Below are 23,719 nucleotides of genomic sequence, written 5' to 3' on the forward strand. Positions count from 1 at the left end.
GTGGTCATCATCAGTCGCTTGCGCTTTGCAATTGTTTCCCAGAGTGTAGGCGAAAGCCTGAGGAGAGGGTAAATCATTAGAAATGGCTAGAACTGAAGGACAACTAGATGTTGAAAGCGAAGGCTACTATGAACCGCTCATCTATGTTTCTTTTTGTGCTATTGTAGTTTGTTGACTTGAAATGAAGACGATATGTTGCGATGCTGAGTCTCGATGGCGAAATTTTCCCCCTCCCACCCCACCCCACCTCGACGAAAAGCTTCCTGAGCGCTAAAATGTGAGTATTTGCATTAAATCTCAGACTTACATTGTTTCGCAACTGTCTTCAGTAGGTTTGTTAACGTCTAGGGCTCGGTCAGTTCGCTTACATCTTGGGTTGTTCGCAAGCGTCGCAGATAAACTCAATAACGACTCAGAAGAGGTTCGCTACTGACTTAGGATGTTAACTTAAGACTCGGGCAGATGCATCAATGATTCAGGATAGTTCACGAAAGTCTTAGCGTACTCCTCTAACGTCTTCAGCTCGTTCGTTCTCAATTTGGCTTGGTCTGCTTACAACCTCGGTGAGTTAGTTGACATCCGATGTCAAGGCTTTATTTAATTCGCTATTATCTTAATGAGGTCTCTCCCGTCTTGGTTCTTTAACCCTTTACACCCTAAGGTCAGTATGCATATTCTCCATACTGTTCTAAGTACATTTTTTAAGGTACTGACGAGGAGAATTTGTCTGACAATCAAGAGCATCTTTAGTTGGTGATCGTTTGTTCCACTCTTGTGACCTTTATGTGTGATTCAAGGCTGATATTATAAGGAGAAATTAGATTGTACTCACTCTCACGGGTCAAAGGGTAGTCTGCAAATGTTTTACTTCGCTACGACCATAAGTTGGTTCACTAATACTCAGGTCTGTTCGCTAACGGCTTCGTTTGATTCGCCAACGATTCAGGTTGGCTCGCTAACGTGAATGATGTTGTTCACAATTCATTAACGTCATTGCGAAATAAGTGGGCATCTCTTGTTGTCATTTAGAAAGGATGTCGTGAGATTTCGAGCGTTTGTGGTGGGAGTTGTTGTGGTGGAAATTGAACGTATACGACATGCTTTAACTTGACAGGCACTTGACTCGATTTGCATCAGGCTCATCGTGGCTTGCGGGAAACTGTGTAAACAACCTCGAACAGAGTCAGAAGTAACGATTTTCCCAGAAATGTTTTTTCGGGGAGACGCTGTAACCATCAACTTGGCGATACTTCAAATCGATTTAATTCAAGAGTCGAGATAAAAAATTCCCAATCGTATTATTAATATTCAACAACTTTGCACGCGAATTAATCGACCCTTGTTGAAAGATATCACCTTTCCCATTCGGAATATTGACAGCCCGGCGGTCGCTGATTATCGAGTATGAAAGAACAGTCAGCTTTGGGTCTTTCCTCATGAGTCAACTAATTTCCTATTCTCTAACTCGTCTCAAGTACGAAGAGAACCTTATAAATTCATTTACATTTAACACAGCTTTGCAGCAGGCGAACGAGTTCGTATGTGTCGAGTTAATAACACACCGTTGGTCATTTCCATGTTATGAAATTATTTCTTTGAACGAGACAAAAAAACGGTTTCCTTGTAGTAATTTTTTATCAACAGACATGTAGTTTTAGGATTTTGAACAACTACTCTTTATATCGCATACACGTAATTTTGTTACATACAGAGTCTCGTGTAAAATAAAACTTATTTCAGGCTTAAAGAGACAAAAAGTATTGTGAGCAGGTGTGTTTTTTTTCGCATCCGGCTAAAATTTATAATCATCTTTCAAAAAAACTCTCCAAATTATAGACTAAAAAAATCAAAATAATAGCTTCAAAAGATAAAATAATAAACTTTGGCCGTTCTTAAAACAGTTCATATTCCTCGGGTATTCCAAACCTGTCTTTGTTCCAGATCACTTTGAGTATGATCAGGCAGCCGTAGCAGAAAGTGACGAAAGCGATTGCAAGTGCGATGATCGAGTCTAACCACCATGTTGAATGCATTTCGCTGTAAATAATCGTGCTTACAATCAAACCCAGGGCCATAGCGGCACCGCAGGCTGAGTCTATTGCATCGATCCTCAAAGCAACGCTCTGCAGCTTATCAGCGATACGATATTTCAACCAGAAAAAGGCAGAATAACACAGAAACCCGACCACGGAGATCGAAAGAAGAGCGAGTGTGTTTCTCGGTTCCATGTCGCTGACAAGGAACTCAACCGCTCGCGTGCACATCACCAGCGCAGAGAGTATGAAACATGCAGCTATTACCACACAAGCTTTTCGTTCTTTGTCTGGACCTAAGACACCATTAACTCCTTGGTAAAAACGCCAAACAATCACTCCAGATGATACAACCCCGAGCATAGCGTCGAAAGCGATCGCGAAAGCCGCGGAACTTTCAGAAATGCCTGAACTTACGAACGACGCGATGCTAAGCATGAGTGTAACATACATCGAGGCGAAGGATACGGATAGTGCTGCGCGGCGCCAGCGTTGCTTTTCTTGCGCCGACAATCGGACTTTCTGTTTTCCTGTTTCATCGTCGTAAGGGGATACGCACGGAAAAGTTCCAAAATCTTCCTGAGGTTTCGTAGGCTCCGCTGTAAGCTTGACTGGCGACGCTTCATGTCCCAGCATTGGTGTTTTCATGACAATGTTGCTTCCTTCCTGTGCACTGTCCATGTCTAATCTTGAATTAATCGAGAAATTTTGTGGTTGTTGTCTGCTTTAAATTGATAGAAGTATTTTTATTTCTTTCAACTGACGTTTTTCCAAATGGCTCACAACGTCCTACGGATAGAAAGCCTTTCAATTCCCCTCTTTCGACCTTTGATGTTTTATATCGTTGAATACAATCTTCTTAAATCCGTTTGAACAAGATTTTCCATGAATTATACGCATTTACAGTTGTCATTAAGGCTTTACAGTTCCATGTTCCATCAAACGAAGATTTACTTCGAGAACGGCACCAAGAAATCCGGAAAACTCAGAGTTCCTTACCTTTTTAAAACAATAAAAAATACAAAAGCTGTCGTTTTTTTGGAATAAAAAAATCAATTTCAGAGACAAGAAACTTCATACAAGAGTTAACGTATCAGCTCACCACGATATGTTTACCGCTTGAGATGAAATATTGATGCCCACGACGTTAGAAATAGTTACCTCAGTTAAAAAGTAAGCGATGTCGGTAGAAAATGAGTCCGATATAAAAACAAACGATCTTCAAGAACGTTAGGTCTTCACGGTACCGATATTTCCTTAATTCGCTTTCTTAGTTCTCACAGAGTGTAAATGAAAAGCGAATTCGTTTAAGAATAAAATCATTTATGTCAAATTGAGGAAGAGAGAATCTAATAAACAGATGTTCTGAAAGAATCTTATTGGAGGATTGTATGTTTTGCTACTCATCGAGTGCAATATTCGACCAATCAGAAGAAATTTCACCGGAATTAAGGTGACTATAAATGATTTATTTTCTGCTGCCCACGATATCCTTTCAGTGTCTGAAAAAAGAAAAAAAAAGAAATTCAGAATTAAATGGCAATTTATTTCTTTTTGTGAACTGTAAGTCGTGATAATCTTCGTGTGACCGTAAAAGTTGTGTGGGCTTAGCAAAAACATTAAGAAAAAGAGTCAACGTCTACAAAGATAGGAAAATAAATGAACAAGAATATGTTATTTTGAGATTGGTAACGTAAATTATTACGGAGATATAAGGCACTTTTTGAGGCTTTTTCTTAAATCAAAAACTGTTTTATACAGTAAGTAGGATTAGTCCACTCAGACGCTGTGCTTCACGCGGAGTTATTTTGAGGCTGCTTCAGCACAAGGTATTGAAAAAATAGTTTTCTGCGATACACTTTTGCTCTTAATTTTCCAGTTTGAAAATGGGAATATTCAAAACCAGTGTCTATATTTTTTAAGAAAAAACCGAGTTTTCAATTCAGTCATTTTCCCTCATCCTTTTTTTTTTTGTTTTGTTTTTGTTTTGTTTTTTTGACTTTACCTTCGTACTTCTATTTTGCTGGTCTACCGGAAGCCAAATGTTATACGAAGCTAATTTATCGGAGATTTAACAAGATCTGTATTTCACTATGTTTGAATAAACTTTATTGAAAACTGTAATCACCTAGCAAGAGATGATCATTCTCCAGTCCAACCTGATTTTTAGCAATTTCAGGAGTTGAGCCTCATTTGAGGGCTTCTTGACGCAAAACAATCTCTATCATTCTTTAGTTGAACATATCACAAGTATATCTTGTCTTAATCATAGTGTCAGTGTAGCGACAATTTTATTTTATTACTATGGCGTTGAGCAGAGGACCTGAGTCGTTTCTTGTTCCGTCAGAAATCGCCGTAGAGGCTCTGTGGCGTTCGTGTGAGTCCAAATGTTCCAATTTTTAGGCTTCTAGTACTAGTTAAAAAGAGTGTCAAAACACTGTTTTCGAAGGAGATGAAAATCTCCACAGGCTTTTTAAATGTCTCCAACATAGACAACCGCACATCATGCAGTCAATTTTGACGTGATATAAGCATGAAAATCGTATAGAGATATAAAGACTGCCAAATGTTTTCCCTACGAGCGCTGGAACACGATTAAAGCTGATTTTCAATGTCGGAAGAATCCCAGATCGTCGGGATTTCACTGTTTCCTGGCGACATATCGTAAAAATCGGGAGCGTTTCTATTTTTTTCGACGCTTTCCAGGTTCATACGATGGTCGGCGGGAGATGATTGAAAACTCTTATTTTTGCTTAGTTCTTTTAATGAAATTTAATGAGAAAAAATGCGGTTGTTGTTTCACTCTACCTGGTGACGATCAACAACTGGAGAAATGTCTGTGTTGTAATGTTATCCAAATCCACGCTGCGGAACCTTTTGTTTATTCCCGCAATAGATACAGGTAGTTGGACAGAAAAGCTTAAGTACGTTGAAGATAGTCCAAAGAGATTCTCTTAAAATGCTAGGCCTACAAGATCATATTGAAATATATTAGTTTCCTTGTAATTTCAGTATTTCTGGGAATTGCACCGCGTTCGCCCCCTATCGAGTTCGCCCCCACCTTATGCCGTGTTCGCCCCCACACTTTTCGAGTTCGACCCCACACTTTTCGAGTTCGACCCCATCAAGTCGAGTTCGCCCCTTGATCGAAAAGTGTGGGGGCGAACACGGTATAAGGTAAGGGCGAACTCGAAGGGGCAAACTCGATAGGGGGCGAAAGCGGCGGATACCATTTCTGGAAACAGCAAATGGTTCCCGTATGTGTAAATCCGCATTCTTTCCAAAGAAAACTGAAGTTTGGACAACCTGGGCGAATGTTATCATCGGAGCCAAATGAGGAGCTCTCCATCAGTCCGCTGTTTTGGTCAAAAGAAAACGGTTGGTTTTCTTTCCTGCGTTGTTAATTGGCTGCAAGACTCAAGCAGCGTAAGTAATTTGTCATTGTTATATACCTAGACTTTCACGTAACAAAACGAGCACTGCGATTGGCGGATTCTTTGTCACGTGTCCCTGTTCAAATTCAAATGTATCCCGACCGCAATACAGTTGCAGCTGTTGTTGCCCTCGCGCCGAATACAACAGCATTTTTTTGCCACACGATTGTTTAGGGGAAAGTCTAAATATTAAATTAAAGTCACGAAAAATTTCAAGTGCGTGTTGGCTGTCCTTAATTTAAGATGGTAAAGTTTTGACGATAGGTACCATAACTTTGTCTAAATAGCTGGAAATAAGTTGGGTGGGGCAACTGCAGGCAGAAACGATGGGTCGACCTGGGTTGTTAGGTTTGTGGATTTTAGGTAAAAAGTAAAAGCACGAGATTGTAGGAGTGATGATGGTGAGATTTTTTGCAGTGGCCGGCAATTCTTGTTTAGCTATATAGTCGTTAAGCGTGTTTTTGACAATGTTTTGGTTGATGAAAGTGAGATCTTTGTAAATTTTTCCATAAAAGGAGGTGTCAGAAAGTTGCCGTAAAGCTTCTTTTTGGTAGAGGTCGGCCCGCCAAACTCCAAAAGTTTTAATGATGACGTCATCTATGCGTCTGTCCTCCAATAGATCATTAGCGAGACCCAATCAGAATGCGTACATAGCTGAGCTTATTATATAAAAACCTAGATTCACTCTAGTTACTTGTTGTCTTCATCTTCGCATCCATCACACGTCAAGAATTCCATACCTTTTTCACAGTTTCTCAGACTTCGTCGTTTAGGTAGTGATAACTCTGATTTTTCCGAAAAATCAGAGGCAATGTGCCAGTTTTTCGATAAACGTGGCTATCCCGTTTCTGTCGTTCAAGCAGGCCACCACCGTGCCCGACAAATTGATCGACAGTCAGTACTACAAAGAAGGATGACACTGAACGCATTCCATTCACTCTCACATTTCATTTGTGAGGCGTGAGTAGTCCAGTGGTCAGTGTGCTTAAGCAAGACGCTTCACTTACATTACTTCGTCTTCTCGGATAGGATGTAAAACCGTAGGCCCAGTCTCCTGCAGGGTTGGGTGTCCTGTTGTTATGCACCTGTACTTGTAATTGTACATTAGTTAAATAAATAAATAAAATTTCACCCTCACAACCACGCAGTTAAATCTATCATTCTTAAAAACTTTAAATTACTCCAAAACGATTCAGAGACTGGTACTATCTTTTCACAACCCCCACTAATTTCATTCAAACGTGACAAAAACAGAGGCAACTTTTGGTCAGAAGTTCATTTCAAACCAATCACCAATTCGGAACTTACAAATGCGCTCGCTCACGATGCAAAACTTGTCCTTTCATTCATAACATAGAGAAAATATCGGGACCCAAGAGATCCATTAAGATCACTGATCACTCTACACGTACCTCCGCCAATGTCATTTACTGCATATCTTGCACTTTTTGCAAGAAGTTATACATTGGCGAAACAGGAAGAAGACAAGGTGACCGATTCTGAGAACACCTTCGCGACGTAGAAGGAAATGACAAGGGCGCATCCAAACCAGCCGCTAGACACTTAAATCTCCCTAATCATTCTAAACAACATATGGGAATTTGCGGCCTTTCCTTACATCTGGGCAGTTCGGAAAGCCGCAAAACGCTAGGACAAAAATTTATCTTCCAAATCGGCGCTCTTAATTCCCACGGTATCAACGAGCCGTTTTCATTCAACTAATTTATTCTTGTTTTCTTGTCACCATATTCCCAACAATAGCGTAGCTCCATTTCTTGCATATAAACCCACACACAACCCACAATAGGCCATTGTACAGTTGTGCACTTAGTTGCCAAGCCTTTGATTTGGAGTGAGGCTGAAGGTGACCCTGTTGTGATAGAGACCAGTATCTAGTTAGCATGATAACAAAGTAATTTGCATTTGAAAAGCAGCAAAGTTTGTATCATAACAAGGCCACCCTTAGCCTCATTGCTGTTCAAAGGCTTGGCAACCAAGCACACAACTGTAAAATGGACTATTCCTCTAATCGCTCTGACGAAGGGCTAACGCTCGAAACGTCAGCCTTTTAACTCTTTACGGTGGCCAATTTACGTTTTCAACCCAGTTTTCAGCACTAAATCACCTGCTATACTCTTCCACCGACGCAGCACCACAGTTTCTTTAGAAATTTACCCTCTTTATTCATTTGTCGTTTCAACATTAGTTTGTGCAGTCTGTTTAAGGTCTCACCCCTGCATCTCGACTTGTCATCGATTTGAGCGTAAAAGCTACGTTTTCAAACGTTCTTACACTTGCATTTTACGCTGAACGTATCTAACATATCCTTTGAAGAAGATGCAAATTGGAAAGAAAAATAGAATGAAAAAGAAAAGTGAAGAAAAAGAGAGACAAAAAAAGTGTTTATGTGACCCTGTACCCGAAGATCGACTCGAGACAAGAAAATACAAACGAACATGAAAGCGATCTTCGCAATAATGAACACTACTTAGGTAACAGTGAAAATAAGGCCTGAAAAAAACTCAGACCTGTACGGAATTTGAATCAAAAGACAATATACCAATTGCACTCAGCATTCATTCTGATAATACGAAAAATTGTAAAATTTGTCCGACGCTGAGGGGCCAAGAACCTTTCGCGTAAAGACAGCCTTTCATTAGCAGGAGCCGCCACAATTTCGGAGTCTAAGGGCCGGTTATTAAACATAGTTTAGCTGCTGTTCAACAAAATCGCGTTCTAAGCCATCTTCAATTTGGCAAAACCTCTTATCTGAACATTTGTTTTGTCCACAGTTGTTAGAGGGCTGGAAGTGAATAGTGGAAATTTATCTAGTTAATCCAACTCTTTTTCACAGAATGCCTTAGGCCCAATGCTTGAGTGCATCGCGGTTTGGGTTAGACCTCGAGTAAATGAACGTCCTCAATTTCTCATGGAAAAGAATTACATCCTAAATTCGAGAAGCCGCTTAATGCGTAAACCACACGAGTCGAGTTTTTCATGTATTAACCCGTTTATTCACCCATCAGTATTATCTTTTATTTTAAGACGCTATGGATGTACCTCAAAATTATTTCCTCCTGTTCGGGACCTGTACTTCAATTTTCTTTGCTTGAGAGGCTCCGAGAGAGACTAAGCACAAGAAGTACGTGAAAACGAGGGCCGACAATTTATTTTTCTTTATTTTACTTTATTTTCCATCTAATAATATACATGGAAAAATTACTCAGTTTTGATTGGTTATAACAAATGCAGTTTTCAGGTAATTCAGTGCAGAAGAGAGTTAATTCAGTGCAGAAGAGGGTTAATTCAGTGCAAAGAAAGAAACAAATCAGACATTCTGATCGGTCAATGATCAAAGAAACTCGCAGATAGCCAATCAAATGCGAGCCTTGGATGTCGCAACAAAATTTGAAAATTTGGGAGCGAAACAATGGCCGGCGTTTTAAGTAGGTTTTCTTTCGCCACCGCAGCTGAAAAACAGCTTAAACAACGAAAACATTGTAAAAATCACTGCTTTTTGGTTGTCCGTTTGGAAAAAGTGGTGTTTAGAGAGGGGAATTGCCGAGGAAATCGAAAATTACGAGCCGACCCAGCTTAACACTTTGCTCGAGCGATCCAACGCCGAAATTTAAGACAAACATGGTTAAACCTAGGAAACGACGATTCCATTTCATCGAAAGTGATTCGGACACAGACTGAACAATTCCTTGAACTGTTGAACCGGACTTTGAACTTTTTTGCACCTTAAAGATGTGAAGATATCATTGCATATTATTGTTTTGATCGTACGCAGTTGTTTTGACCGAACACACGGTTTGAATGAATTATTTTTTGCACTTGATGCGCGCGCTTTGCTTATGTTTAATTATGATAGACCATCTCGTATTTTTCCATGTATATTATTAACAAGTAATCACATGGTTTTTCTCGTGCAATTTGGAAGAAACAAGCACATGTTAATTTTTTCAAAGACCACAAATTGCACTCGCCCTACGGGCTCGTGCAATTTTGTTAGTCTTTGAAAAAATTTACTCGTGCTTATTTATTCCTTATCAATAAAGGGCAAAATTACTGAGCGCTGATTGGTTGAGAGAGAGGGCATTTTTTTCTTAATCGAGGGCATTTTTAGTAATCAAGAGAGGGCATGATTACCTGTTAATGATTGGCTAATCCGTTGCATTGCTAATCCGTTGCTTCCCAGATAAAAATAGACTGCGCGCGTGATTTTCCTTCGTATAAATTTTGCCCTTTATTGATAAACAAGTAATCCCATGAGACCTCGTACTATTAAGGATTAATTGCACTTGAGTTTTCAAAATTTTCCAAATTGCCCTCGTCGCTTCGCGACTCGGGCAATTTTGGAAAATTTTGAAAACTCTCGTGCAATTAATCCTTAATAGTACTTGGCCTCATGTGATTACCTATACAAATTGCACTCGAAATCAATTGATTACCTATACAAAACATTTAACAGTTTGAAATTGATAATCCTTCTCATATAATGTAACATTTCACACGAAAAAGTTTTAATTCTGGTTCAAGAGAAATGATCGATCATTTTCCCCCGAAATTTTACTGGGCGTAAGACTCAAGCTGCGTAATTTAGTTTAGATCCGTCGGAAAACTTAAAGTGAAGTCGTTCCGTTCTGATATCTGGTTATGTTAATTTTAGAGTTAAAGGCGCTGGGAGGTGCCGGTAGTTGTTGAAATCTGTTGAGAGGGGTCTGTTTTTCGTTGGTAAACCTACTTTTAAAGTCAGTCGTTAAAAGTATCAAATATTTGTTCGTGATCTGACAGTTAGGTTGCATGTCTCACACTTGTTATAAGCTGGCAAACATCAATTAATGGATCTTTTTTAAAAAAACGTTGTTTATCTTTCCATTACCTACCGCTTGCGTTCAAAAGACGTCGATCAAAGGCACATTTGTGCTATAGTATGACGCATACAGTAGCACTTCCTCGATGACAAACACTACTGCAGTGTGTCACATTTAAGACGGTAACTATAAGTGAACAAAATACTGAACTCTGAGAATGTCGGCAGTATTGAACACAATAGTGAACGGAACACAGTTTCCGTTGCAGTTCGAATCCTTTAGCTGAAAATGTTGGAAAGACGCTCGCTTACTAAGTTCTACTTGTTTTTGCACTAACAGAAAATTCTCTCATCGTAATAATCGGTCTATAAGACAAACGCAATGAGAAAGTTTTTTTACTACTTTATCGTGAACATGGCTATGTCCGACATGCTGTCTTCAATTTTCGTATTTCCACAGATTTTAACGGAGTTGTATTCTGACTAATGACCGATCAATGGTGCTATTGGTCAGTTCTTTGCAAGTTTGTTCCATTTGCATCCGATGTTTCCGTGACCATTTCAATGCAGAGCCAGGTTCTGATGGCAGTAGATCGATTCGGAGCAGTGGTACACCCCCGTCATAACCCACTCATCAGTTCACAACTTTGCATCCTCATTCTCGCCACTTGGATCACGGCCAGAGCTGCCAATCAGCCATAAACTTGTTGAACATCCCGATGGGGTCAACTGTGTCTGGGAAGGCTCTTATGTAGAAACGTATGCTGTAATTGTCTTTTTTTTCCTTATCTACCGCTCTATACTCTATCATTTTCTTTAAGCTCAAGTCACAGAAAATGCCCATCTTTAAATATTTTCTTTTTTAAAATTATTTTTTGCCTATATCAAATATTTGCGAGTGGTACTATGGTATTTGCTCTAAGAAACATGTGTATTGGGAAAAAATTTAAAAGGCCCGGAAAATTTAAAAGTGATTTTTAATGTGTGTAAAATATTGACTCTCCCAGGACGAAGGAAAGCAAACCAAAGTCACATCCAGCTTGTTACCAGATAGATTCGGGTCAATATTTGGTCACCACTTGTTCCGTCAAAGGTTCTTTAAAATTATTTTTATATCTGAAGTAGGAGGAAAAGTAAAAAGGAGCATCATAAAGCATTTTAATGATAATTGATAAATCCATATAAATAGCATACAGATTTCAATTTTCTTCGCACTTACAGAATACCTGGAGACGAAACGAGGTCGATAACTGTGATTAGATATTTATCTTTAGGTTCCATTTTAACGTCAGCACTTCTTAAAAGCTTGTTGCGCAACTGGAAGAGTAAATGATGTTCCGAAAGGTCTCTTATATTCGGAGGCGCTAGTGATATCGTAAACAAACAGTGATGTTATTCAGGTGCTATTGACCCAAACAAAAGTGCTGCTAACAATGGGAATATAGGAGACAACTTATTCACTCAATAGATATTAAAGAGTCTTTAATGTCTTATAAAAGATAGAGAAAACTACTAGAGTTTTCGCCGAACACTTTGCGTAGGCAACAATTGATGAGATAGATTCGTAGCCAAGAAAAAGGTAATTTAAAAAAAAAGGAAAACAAACGCCTTGCTGGGCTAACTAATTTGCACATACTTTCTGTTTCCCACCGCTCCTAGGCACCTGAGTGAAACTGCTATGTTTTTGTTCAAAGCAGAGAGCAATTAAATGAAAAGTTAGAATTTATTCACATTTCCATCTCTTCTCTCCTTTTTTTTTGATTACTTGTAATGTCTAAAGCTCCGTGGGCGAAGTGTGATACTGCAATAATTGAATATTCTCTTTAAGTTTCATGTACTGACAGTCTGACGAGACATTAAAATTTTAAAATGGGTTAAGGAATATTTTAATTGCATTCAGCATAAATTAGACCTATCCTTGCAAAGAGTCATTGATCGAGCCAATAGATTAAGCCCAATGATTCAGGATAAAACGAGTGTATCTACATGATACACTTGCAAAACAGACCAAAAAAATGCTGACAGCACCGTGTTACTAAATTCGTTCAGACGATGGATAAATCCACTTCTTCAACAAAAGAGAAGTTTGGAAATAGCCCCGGCGCCAAAATCAACTACGAGCAACAATCATTACTAAAAACCGATGGGGCTGATGACAAAAAAAGTGGGGAACTTCCATATGAGAAGTTGGAAAAATGGCGCAAAACGACCATTGTAATTTGCCTTCTCTCAATCGTCTTCACGGTTATGCTCGGGTTTGGCGCATTTGCAGTTTCAGAAATATCCGACAGCTCTTCGGCATTCGCGGTGGCTTTGGACGCAATACTGGCCGTTACTTCTTCTGCGTCTGTTATATGGCGGTTTTATTACGGAATAAACGGCGAGGGAAAAACTCAGCGAGAATGGAAGGCTTGTAACATCATCGCTGTGTGTTTTATCGTTTCGGGAGCGCTGGTCGCTGGGCGAGCGATAGTTAGTATCGTGTTGGACGAGGAACCACGGAAACCTTCAGTTTTAATAATCATGTCAGTAGTAAGCTGTGTGGGGTATTTTTTCCTCTTCTGTATTAAACTGTGTCTGGCGAGGAAATTAGACAGTTCTGCTTTGGTTGCGGATTCTATCGATGCCCTCAGTGGCGCGGGAATGTCGGTGGGTGTGATTCTTAGCACGTTAGTTTTGGAGTTGAGTAGATCAGCCTGGTTGATAGACCCAGCCACGGCCATCTTCATTGCAGTTTTAACACTCATTTACGGAATTGAAATTCTGACCAAGGTCGCGCGAGAAAAGAAACGAGTAAACGAACTGAAAAAAGCCGAACAAGAACTACAAGAGGGTAATGACATCTCAAAAGGAGAGGAGGAAATGGACGGGAAGTAAAAGATAGCAATTAGAACGGATACTACAAGTTCTAGAAATATTTAGGATTTCAATATTTTACTTCCTCAAGATATCGGTGAACCAACAGCATTTCTGTTAGTCTTTAATAGCATATTTTCGCCGCTTGCAGTGAAGATGTCTTAAAATTTCCGCATTGGGTGATGCTGGGCAACTTTATCAAAAAAGGTGTTAATTTTTTTATATTCATGAAGGTTATTTTTCATTTTACCATTGTAACTGACGTTTAATTTGACCTTTATGGCAGAAGATAATCCTCTTTTGAAAAGGGAACTGAACTATTTTATCACTTGTGTCAAGAATTATCCAATACTATCACGTAGAGGCACGGAAGCCACACTTTGCCTTGCTGGTAGAATCTCTCACTGAAAGACAATAATAATTTTGCTGTGTCGCTAAGATGCCAAGATGTTAAATGTTTGTGTGTACATCAGTCACACTCCTAAGCCATTTCTAAGGTCATCATGTTTAATGACAAAAAGAGGAAGGTTTAAAATGTTAAGCCAAAATGTGCATATTACTGGCAGCTTTTTAGCAAATTTTTCTTTGCTTATCATAAAAGGAAAGAAAAACTATCATTCCATCGATAACCATGGATTCAATCAATGTTTGGAAAAATTCAGTTTTGAGTTGAAATTCAAAATTTTTTTTTTTTAAATTAACAGTTTTTTGACTATTTCCACGGCTTACAGGGAAATGTTATTCATACTGGATCAAAGAATATTCAGTAAATGTAATTGGTTATAAATGTCTTCTTTGTCATTTTTCAATTTTGTTAAAATTGGTTTAAGGGAGAAAATAATGCCGTGCTTAAGTGTATATGAGAGAGATTTTTGAAATTACTGCCCACATTCCTTTCACATCAAGGAATTCTGCCATTCTTTGAGACAGTAAACTGATCTGGGAGGAACATGCTCAACAATTCTTCATCAAGTCTTTAGTTTCTGTAAATGCTTCAAGGACAGTTAAACTCTAACTCAATATTACTAGTTACCAATTCACGCAGCAGAAACCGGGAAATTTGCGGCACGGTTAAATCAACAACAGGCTCCGTCAGCTAAATTTCTCTTTCCCCTATCTTCCTTTGGATCGCTGGTTACTAATAAAATATTTGGAGGCTACTGTAAGGCGACTCATTAAAACTACTGCAGAGGGACAAAGAAGTAAAGTCACTTAGATCTGAGGAACGAAACCATCGATAACTCATTGGAAAATGTTGCTAAGAGGGTGACGCAACACTGTGCATGTCAAGTTATGCTTAAGTTTTGCTTCTGACAGTTACGTGATGCAGAAATGTCGCATGGTTTCAGTTTTATCGTGCTAAAACAGGATGAGAACTTGGTAAGTTTTTAACACAAAATAGTATTTTTTCCGTTTTGTCTTCAGGCAAGACTTCAACTCTCACAATAATTACCTCCTTCCTATCAATTACTCCTTATTACTTTGTTGTTACAGGCTTTGTTCAAGTATTGGGTGACGTCACGGCTGTACATGCTATGGACTTTGGACTCGCGATAAGAGTGTAATGATCGTCATTCGTGGACGGTGGTTTGAAGTTAGCGTTTTTTTTTAAATTATGAATTACAAGTCGAATTGAAAACCGTTGATGGTGGAATTAACCTTTTTCAATGCAGGGATAAGATTATTATTTAGCTAAGTAACAGTTCAAGCCCTAAACTACTGTGGAGATGCAAAAAAAACCAAACAAACAAACAATAACTTAACGAAACCATTTCTATTGGTGAAACATTTTACATGATAAATTCACTTCCTTTGAGATACTTTCAATAATGAATGTACAATATCAATGAACCTGCCCTGCTGAAGCTCCTCGGTGTTACTTGAAAACCAATTTTTAAATACTGGCCTTCAGTAACACTATTTTTAGCTTTGTTATTGTTTTATGAAAAATTAACAATTTTCGCGATAGAAAAATGGATTTACGATTGATCGAAAATATAGAATTTTTTTTAAAAATTTCTTTAACTTATATACTTAACTTTTTGGACAGCTTTATATCCTATCATTTTACAATTGTGCACCCTTATTATTTAGCTGCGTTGCTCGGACGAAGACGATTCTGAAAAAAAGAGAAGTTTATCGATCAATAAGGGGAACTTTAACACAAGTGCATCTAACTGAAAGAACATTGCCAAAGAAAACTGCTAGATTTGAATTAATTAGAGATTAAAGTACAGTCTGACCTTCGCTAAAACTCTAAAATTCCTCCCGTGTTAAAGTTCTGGACTGCAGTAGAAAGTGAGACCTTTTTATTTTGAGAGAATTTTAACATATCCTGCTCTTTGAAGAGCAGAGATTTTGCTCATGCTGTCATCTTATGTTTGAATTGTTCATTTGTTTAGCTTGCACCCATCCAAGCCCTTATGTTTCTATTGATCCCTCCACGAAATCAAGTCTTCCCTTTCTGCAGCAGCCATGGTAACTGACCTCTAATTTTCCCCTGGCACCGGATAAGACCTTCTGTGAGACGGATACTAGAAACAAATTAAAAATTACAAATTAAAACTTTTACTGTGAAAGTAATTTTAAAACGGAGGAAAAAAACAGGATGCTTTCGATTTAAGAATGGAAATATTAAAGTATGGTATTATCACTCCATCAAAATTCGTTTTTACTTTTGGTTACACGACCACGGATAATTTCTCTTTGTTGATGCTCCACAAATCTCAAATGAGACATCATCGCTATATTATGAAGGGGATTTAATATGGAGGAACTCTAAAGGAAATGGTAAATATCTCTATCGACCAGGATTAAATTTATCGTATACTTGATCAACATACCGACTTTTATGTTTAATTAAGTTTTTTTTAAAGATTTATCTTTTTTTCTGTAACTTGACAGCAAGCACTCATCATCTACCTCTGATCAAAGCTGTTTATGAAGGTTTAAAACGCTTTGATCCTATTTCTTCAACTCTTACTGGGTTTAAAAAACTTCAGTTATAAGTAATACCCTCCAATCAATCAAAGAAACGAAAGTCTTGCTTTTCAACCGATCAAGCTAGAAACAGGAAACATCAAGTTAGAAACAGGACATTCTCTCACGCGACTTTCACCCGCACTTGACACCACTAGTCTGCTTCACATGCTTGGAACCATTAGCGCATCTTACCCCGCTGGGTACTTGCTCCGAGATTTCCAGCGCACAGAAACAGCTTAAAATTTTCCGCACTGGGTAACTGTAAACGTTTTCTCATTTTCAGAACCCAAATCAGTCGCTTGTCTTCCAGCGCAAGGTATCAATGATATAATTCACAGCGCTCAACGGCTACGCTTATAACCCGCTGAATGTTTCGCTGAAACAGTCACCACCTACAAGTTTGATGCGCTGAACGCCAATTGTAAGTTTTCCCGTCAGGGGCACTCTTTTTCCTCGATGGTCACGTTACATGCAATAACTTCTACTCTATTGCGGGAGGAAAGTTTGATTCTGAACGACTCTCAAACGGGTTACATTTAGCGATGGTCATAAGAAAAATTCGTTGTTTGAACTTTGTAAAACACGTTAGCAAACGAAGCTCAGTTTAGTTCCAAGAGCCATTGACAAATCCAAAGTAAATAAAGTTTGCTTTCATTCCAGATAAACGTAACTCTCACCGAGACAAAGTTTGAGTCACCAGTGAAGACTACATGTAAATTCTTTTAAAGATGTCCATACTAAGGTGTTCATAAATACTCACAGTGTTCAATAATCTCATCACGTGTGCTCTCCTTGACTTTATTTGTAGTCTGAAGAAACAGAAAAACCCGACATTTACCAAGATGGAATTTGAAAATGCCTCTGACAGTTCACGAAAAAGAAAAGGCAGTATTCTTATATCAAAAATAATAACCTTTCAAATCTTAATCAATTTGTTTGTGGCCCGCGCGAGATTATTTTCGTAATAACCTCAAGTTCTGTCTTTACTTACTTGACAAACTTTCATTACGAACAAATGATCGACGAAAAAAACACCCAACAACAAAAAAAACGCACGAAGAACAATGCACAATCAAGAAAGAAACAAAAACACAAAACTAAGTCCTCTTCGCAATTCAACCTTTATCAGAGCGAGGAGGGTGAAGCACCCCTACAATGTGCGAACTCTTTTGTTACTAAGGTCACGTAAAATTCAATCGAAACCGGTCAGTCAAACGTGACATAAGTCGGCCGGCCACTTTCGACTTATGATAAGTTTATTTAAATTGAAATTTCATGTTGTACATGCCAGTTTTTTTTTTAATTTACGTGATTGGTTATGTTATGGTGTTGCGTGGTTAGATTTTGGAACAACGGCAAAGCTCAGTGAGGTGATGTGATATGTTGATACCATCTTAAGACGCATGAGCAGTTTAGTAGTGATAAAGTTACATATTATGTTTGTTACCGTTGATCAGAGGACAGTGGAACTTTGAGTGATCAACACTGGACAGGAAGAGAAAAAGAATCAGAGCAGAAAAAAAAGGCACAAGACACGAAGCAAAGAGAACAAAACCAACAGTATGTTAAGTGTTTATGTTCAAGTTATTCACGATTATTGATCGTTAACAGTTAAATGAAAGTCAGTTAAGAAGTTACTAGATAATATTGAAAGTTAAATTGTTACTAAAAAGGCGTTTCAGTGAGTGAATTACTAAATTTAGACAATAGTCCATTTTACAGTTACGTGCATGGTTGCCAAGCCTTTCAACAGGAGTGAGGCTAAGGGTGACCATATTATGATACAAACCTTGCTGCTTTTTAAATGTAAATTGCTTTATTGTTACGCTAACTAGGTACTGGTCTCTATCACAACAAGGTCGCCTTACTCCAAATAAAAGGCTTGGCAACTAAGTACACAAATGGCCTATTCAGTTTCCCGTTATTTATTAGCGTCAGACTCGATAGAATTGCTGAGATAAGGTTTCCTTAGCCGAGCATGACTTATTCCCTGATTACATTCAGGTTAAAAGTTTTAGTACAGGGACAGAGAGAAAAAGACTTATGCGGTGTGGGGGACAATATACAATTCACTCTTGAACTACTAAGAGCGAACGAATTTGAATTTCACTTGTGTGACATTCAGATGACAAAAACAGTGAATGTGTTGAACTAAGCACTCTTACTCTTAAAAGATAAGATATAGACAGTCATAGCAGACCAGTGATATTTCAAAAGCCAGCTAAAGAAAAAATTTAAATTAGTGCAACAGAGCTGAGTAAAAAATAACAGCGAAACCCTCAGTTAAGATCAAGCCTCACATCCATGTTTCCATAAGTGTTCTGGCCTACCTCGAGTCTTTCACACACTCGTTTTATTATATCTTCTTGAATAAGAAGTCGGCGTCTTAATTTTCCAATTTCGAGCTTGAGACTTTCATTCTACAGAGAATAAGACGGAAAAATAAACAACAACAACAACAAAAAAAAGGAAAATAAAAGAACAACAAACAGAGTTAAAATCCTTTACTCAAAACAATGGGTGAGTTATTTATGAACCATTACAGCAAAAAGCAAGATGTAGTTGCCGAAGAAAGGGAAGCCACGTCTGACGAGCACGCTCTGGTTCGCATTTAGAGACAAAAACAGTAAATTTAACCTTAAGCGGTATTGAAACAGAGCACAGAAAATTTGCGAAAAAAGGTCGCCACTCAAGGTACAAAATCGAAGGTCAGCACAAACTCATGTTAATTTTTTTGCATGCATAGATATCTCGCGTCTTATTTTCTATCGTAGTGGTTTCCCTGAAGGGAAAAAATAGCCTTACCTCTTTGTCAGAATCATCTGGATCACTGTGTGTACGCTGACGAGAAATGTCGACATGCAATGCCTTCAACAGCGCCTTGCATTGTAAAATAATTCTCAAAATATTTTCAATATAAGGCAGACTATCGGTCTGTAAAGGTGAGTAAAAGAAAAAAAAGAGATATTAGGAAACTAAACCATTATATCCGGCTTTAAAGCGACAAAAAACAAACTACCTGCGAGCTTGATATAACGCTATTGTACGCCTCAGTTGCAAACTTGTTTAGAGAGTCTAACTTCTCTTCAAGCTGACTCATAACTTGTTGCTCCTCGGTAGAAATTCCACCATTTTGTAAGTCTAAAAGAGAAAAGAGTTTCAACTTGAAAAGTTTACCCATAAGAAGCTGCACTAGGACAGCACAAAATGGGTAAATGAAAAAGTATACTCAGGTATAATAATGGCTATCACTAAGACGCTCTACCTGTGACAGACTCGACAGTACCGAAATCTTCCCCTCCCTTCCTCTCCGAGAAGTTCAGCCGTCGAGTGAACGTGCCTTGAGATCTGCTGGGAGACTGGGATGGTGAACTGGCAGGCCGACTAAGTTGTTCTTCAAGTCTAAGTCGCAATGCATTGTTGGTTTCAATACTTTTCTCCAGCTGGATTCGTAGGCTTCGGATTTCAGCCAGTAACATCGACAGGGCGTCTTGCTGTGACTCGCTGTTAGGACTTCGAGGTCCCTCACTGCCATAACTTTGCCCTACGGAAATGTCAGAAATTGGTTTACAAATCCATTTGCGGTTGAGTAACGAAACTGAGAACATCCATGTTAGTATTCCTTTCACTCTGACTTTACCCTGTGATTTGTCTAGAAGACCTGAGCCATCCTTTCGAGCCATCAGAGGAAAAAAAAACAAAAACAAAAACAAATCGCGAATTCGAGAGCTATGTTTTCCTGCCCCTTAGGCTGTTATCGCCACGCATTATTCCCTCAAAGCCTCAGTGGCGTCTTGCAGTGTGTACTTTTTCCCTAAACCAGCCTGCTACAAAAACTAATAAAAAGCCACTGTAAAATGCTTCTTGAATCATCCAATAAGAAACGGTTGGCTCCAAAGGAGAAATCATTTTGCTGAGTGGTTGCGCGACAGCTCAAACACGAAAATTGCGGGTTTAGTTTGGTTGCGGAGGGTTAATTAGTCTCGAAAGGAATTTTTGCCATAACTAGTAAACATACACCACATGACACAGGGTTATGGGAGAAAATATAAAGGATATGATTTCAGAAAAAGGCTTAAACGGTCCTTTCAAATTTCCGAATACCACAGATACATACCATCAGTCTGTAATTCGATGTTCCTGCCTTCGTAAGACAGTTTGTAGAGCTTCTCGTAAACACTCAATTCTTTTCTGAGGTTTTCAGCAACTTTAGTGCTCTCCAACATCTGTTGGCGGAGAAGATTGAGTTGCTCTTTGTCCCTGGATAAACACAAGGAAGTTGACCATTGTAAGTTTATGAAGGAACAAGGAGATAACTTGGCGTTTAGCAAACATGGCTTACTGTAAAACTTTCAGCGGAAGATGAATGAAAACAAGCAAAAAAAAAAGTGTCCCTGCAACATTTCACATTTGGATCTCTTGGTTTGGAGATGACAGTACAAACCATTGAGCTGTGTAGAACAGTTCAGAAACAGTCACCAAAGACTTACCTCGTTTGCTCTCGCGTTAATCCATCGATGGTTTTCTTCAATTTCTCATTAGATTGATCTTTTTTCAGTAACTCAGTCCGCAGCGAGTCATTCTCGCGAATCAAAATAATTTGATCAGGGGCGCTCGATGCACTACCGTCACCTGCCCCCTCGGACAATCGCATCTCCAACTGCGCCCGCAGCGCATCGTTAGTGCGAATACTATCCTCTAAGCGCAAGCGCAGTTCGCGCATTTCAACCATGAATCCGGCCAAAAGGTCGTCCATGTTAGATCGTTTTTGGTTGTTGGATTGCGTTTCGTTGGACTGATTGTGTAATCTGGAGAACAAGTCGTTCTCGTTCTTCAGTGTTTCATTTAACTTTTCACAGTCTTTCAGTTTGCTCTTCAGCAGATGATTTTCTCCCAGCAGCACTCTGTTCATCTGCTGAAGCTTCTCAATGGCCTCAGTCGAGGAATTTGATTGCGATGAACTCTCCCGCATCCCCTGGAAGAAAAATGGAGAATTAAACTTCGAAGAGCCCCCAAAATATTACCTGTTACAAGTTTACTTCAGTTACTTCACGGAGCTTAAATGCAAATACTGTGGAACCGTTCTTCTGGTACCCCTAAATTCCGAGAAAAACTGCATTTAAACACACAAGCTTTGGTCCACTCTGAGCAAATACTCCTACAAGCTTTGTATCTGACACTTTCATTGAAGGGACACCAATCGAGCGGAAAATTTATCTATACCTGTAGGTCTCCCTTGCATGAAGGTTCCCACTACATGCAAAAATTCTAGCGCTCAAAAGGTGTAACATAATATACTTGACTGAAGGTTCATTTAGGTATAGTTTAAGTGAAAAAAATGAGACAAAAAAACTTAAATGCTTTTAATTGTAGAAAATTCAAATTTGAGTTGTATCCAGGATGATCAGAAAAAGAGCAGGTGTCTCTCATCACATCGCCCCGACCTAGTGGAAAACCCAAGCGATAACTGGAAGCACCACATAGGGATAGGAAAGGGGCGAGTGTTGGACAACTAGCTCGGTGACCGTCTAATCAGTTGACCTGTTTCTCCATTTACCTGAGGTGAAGCCGCCGGACTGGTTTGCGTTTCTACAAAACGTCTGGACGGCGACGAAAATGGAGACAGCGCTATGGACTGCATGTCAGCTTTGGACTGAAGTCTCAGCTGTAATGTCTCAATAACCTTATCTTTCTCTTGCAATTCGTGCTGCAATCTAAAAATAAAAAAGGTGTTGATAAACGTCATGCGCGCGTCATGCCTGTTCAGTTGTGTTGTTAACATTTACTACATTAGCACTTTATATTCATTCAATAAACTGAACACTGTAACGAAATACTATTTATAGTAACAAAGGTCGAAGAGACACGGAGTGTGGTCATTTCAGTCAACCAAACAAATGGAAAATATTTAACGTGTCAGTTGGGGGAAACATTGAAAAGATTCGCACCAAATCCTTAGCACAAGAAGAAAAGTCAGTTCGTCGATATCACTTTTAGATTGAGGAGTTAATGAGTAAAATTTTCTATTACCACTTTCTGTTGTAACCTACAGTTACTATCAGTCGAGTGAAGCGCGACGGAAGTGCAGTGAAAATCTTTTGACGTTAAAATCGTGTTGTCACGACAAAATGGCTTCGTTACCACTGACGACGCGCCTTTAAGTTTGGTGACGCACGGCTCTTGAGATTCGGTTACCACTGAAACCGAGGAAGGTTGCCCGTAACAACACCGTTAGTTTACGGTCAAAACCCCATCACCAAACTTTTTCCCGCATCTTACTCAACTAATAATTGTAACATGGACAAACGAAGAAAAATATTCTCACTTTTCAATTTGGGTTTTCATCTTCGCCGAGTGATTCAGGAGCTCAGACAGCTGTTTCCCAAGCTGATCATTCATCATTTTAGCCTCCCTAAGCTCACGCTGTACTCTTCCAACTTCCTCCGCAGATTTCCTCGTCTCTTTGAGCTGATCTGTGAGTGTTCTATTCAAACGTTGAGCATCTTTCAGTTCTTTCTGCATTTTTACTGCATCTGCCCTAACCCCTTTTATTTTGGAAAAAGATTCGTTGAATTCCCGTATCTGCGATCCTAACGATTCATTCATTTGGGTAGCATTTTGTAGATCGTGCCTCAGTCGGTTAACTTCGTCCTCGGATCGGGCGCTCTCGTGAAGCTGTCGCTGAAGGTCTTCGTTCTTCTGTAAGGATTCGTCAAGCTGTAGCCGAAGTTCCAGGACTCCATCCGAAGCCCTTGATCTGTCACGGTTCTTTCCCCGTTCACTTTCAAGAGCCTTTTTAAGTTCTTCGTTTGTTTTGATACCCGTTACATATTCCTCGCGGAGTCTTTCGATTTCAGCCATCTCTCGATCATTCGCTTTAGACTTTTCTTTATCTCTTGATGCCTCCTGTAAAACGGAAAAAAATATGAAGAGGTTGGTTCTTTAATCAGGTATTGAAATGGGCAAACATCTTACTAAAGTAGCTTGACGAAAATTACGAGAAAAGTGTGTTAAGCGCGGATCAAATGCAAAATATGCGCTTAAGCGTTGGAGGTGAGAACATATTCGTATTCCATTTGGGCACGCTTAGGAAGCGCCGCATAGGAAACTTCACTTTACATAAAACATCTGAAATACAATGTTGAAAATGTTATAAAACAATTTGTTTCTTAGTCAGCTGTGCATTTATTGAGATAAGAAAAACTAAGAGAGTTTGGAGACCATTCAAGGGTTTAGAGTCGTTTGTCGTATACGTCGCGAACAACTCTTAAGCATCTTTCCTACTCCCAAAATTTCCAAAGTGCTTCTTATTCGATGTAAATGTTTGGTTTTCTGTGCACTAGGCCCAGTCTCTGCCAAGGTTTCGTCATTTGACGCTAGTTCAAACCTTGGCGTACTTGTGTTTTTATCGCTTGTCATTTTCGTCTTTATTTTTTCAGAGGAGGATCGTTTCACAAGACTCACATCATGGGTAGGAAACATTACGGAGCCATTACGGTTATTGCAGCAATGTTCAAGGTCACGGATAAGGACACTTGCTTATTTTTAAGGATTTCTCATTCGGTATTTTATTCGAACAGTGTGCTGAGCGTAGTTGA

General features: G+C 39.1%; 3 protein-coding genes and 1 pseudogene across 7 annotated transcripts in view; 2 read left to right on the plus strand and 2 right to left on the minus strand.

Annotated features, from left to right (window-relative positions):
- Positions 1–1,245: 1,245 nt before the first annotated feature.
- On the minus strand, positions 1,246–3,363 carry LOC113669964 (transmembrane protein 163a). Of its 2 annotated transcripts, none has more exons than XM_027186047.2 (2): positions 3,136–3,363; positions 1,246–3,032 (listed from the first exon to the last, which is right to left on the minus strand). In XM_027186047.2, exon 2 carries the CDS (start codon positions 2,712–2,714, stop codon positions 1,893–1,895), a length of 822 nt encoding a protein of 273 aa, XP_027041848.2. In that variant the 5' UTR covers positions 2,715–3,032; positions 3,136–3,363; the 3' UTR covers positions 1,246–1,892. The 2 variants fall into 2 exon arrangements, with proteins under 2 accessions (XP_027041848.2, XP_027041849.2); XM_027186048.2 differs by having other exon boundaries at positions 3,195–3,360.
- A 2,499-nt stretch (positions 3,364–5,862) lies between these two features.
- Positions 5,863–7,189, plus strand: LOC149047259 (uncharacterized; annotated as a pseudogene).
- A 4,205-nt stretch (positions 7,190–11,394) lies between these two features.
- Positions 11,395–15,188, plus strand: LOC113669954 (transmembrane protein 163a). Its single transcript, XM_089202532.1, has 2 exons — positions 11,395–14,519; positions 14,634–15,188. Exon 1 carries the CDS (start codon positions 12,336–12,338, stop codon positions 13,158–13,160), a length of 825 nt encoding a protein of 274 aa, XP_089058658.1. The 5' UTR covers positions 11,395–12,335; the 3' UTR covers positions 13,161–14,519; positions 14,634–15,188.
- The window catches only part of LOC113669953 (uncharacterized), a 40,832-nt gene continuing 32,007 nt past the window's right edge, over positions 14,895–23,719 (minus strand). The window contains exons 46-56 of one of the 4 annotated variants that reach the window (XR_016185496.1): positions 22,447–23,027; positions 21,679–21,835; positions 20,612–21,096; positions 20,239–20,381; positions 19,387–19,665; positions 19,141–19,262; positions 18,927–19,055; positions 18,452–18,541; positions 16,882–16,930; positions 15,383–15,673; positions 14,895–15,258 (exon numbers count right to left, since the gene is read on the minus strand). Coding sequence is in view for 3 of the 4 variants with exons in the window: in XM_089202528.1 (XP_089058654.1) it covers positions 15,226–15,258; positions 15,627–15,673; positions 16,882–16,930; positions 18,452–18,541; positions 18,927–19,055; positions 19,141–19,262; positions 19,387–19,665; positions 20,239–20,381; positions 20,612–21,096; positions 21,679–21,835; positions 22,447–23,027 (2,115 nt within the window). In the remaining variant the exon portion in view is untranslated. The remainder of the gene's footprint in view (positions 15,259–15,382; positions 15,674–16,881; positions 16,931–18,451; positions 18,542–18,926; positions 19,056–19,140; positions 19,263–19,386; positions 19,666–20,238; positions 20,382–20,611; positions 21,097–21,678; positions 21,836–22,446; positions 23,028–23,719) is intronic. The other 3 variants (XM_089202529.1, XM_089202528.1, XM_089202530.1) reach the window with 3 other exon arrangements.

This window comes from Pocillopora damicornis, chromosome 4 (genome assembly GCF_964200805.1).
Source record: "Pocillopora damicornis chromosome 4, jaPocDami1.2, whole genome shotgun sequence".
In the NCBI taxonomy this organism is placed as follows: Eukaryota; Metazoa; Cnidaria; class Anthozoa; order Scleractinia; family Pocilloporidae; genus Pocillopora; species Pocillopora damicornis.

Bases quoted from the DNA above. Each gene is read 5' to 3' on its own strand.
- LOC113669964 (XM_027186047.2), bottom strand. From the start codon at position 2,714: ATGGACAGTGCACAGGAAGGAAGCAACATTGTCATGAAAACACCAATG.
- LOC113669954 (XM_089202532.1), top strand. From the start codon at position 12,336: ATGGATAAATCCACTTCTTCAACAAAAGAGAAGTTTGGAAATAGCCCC.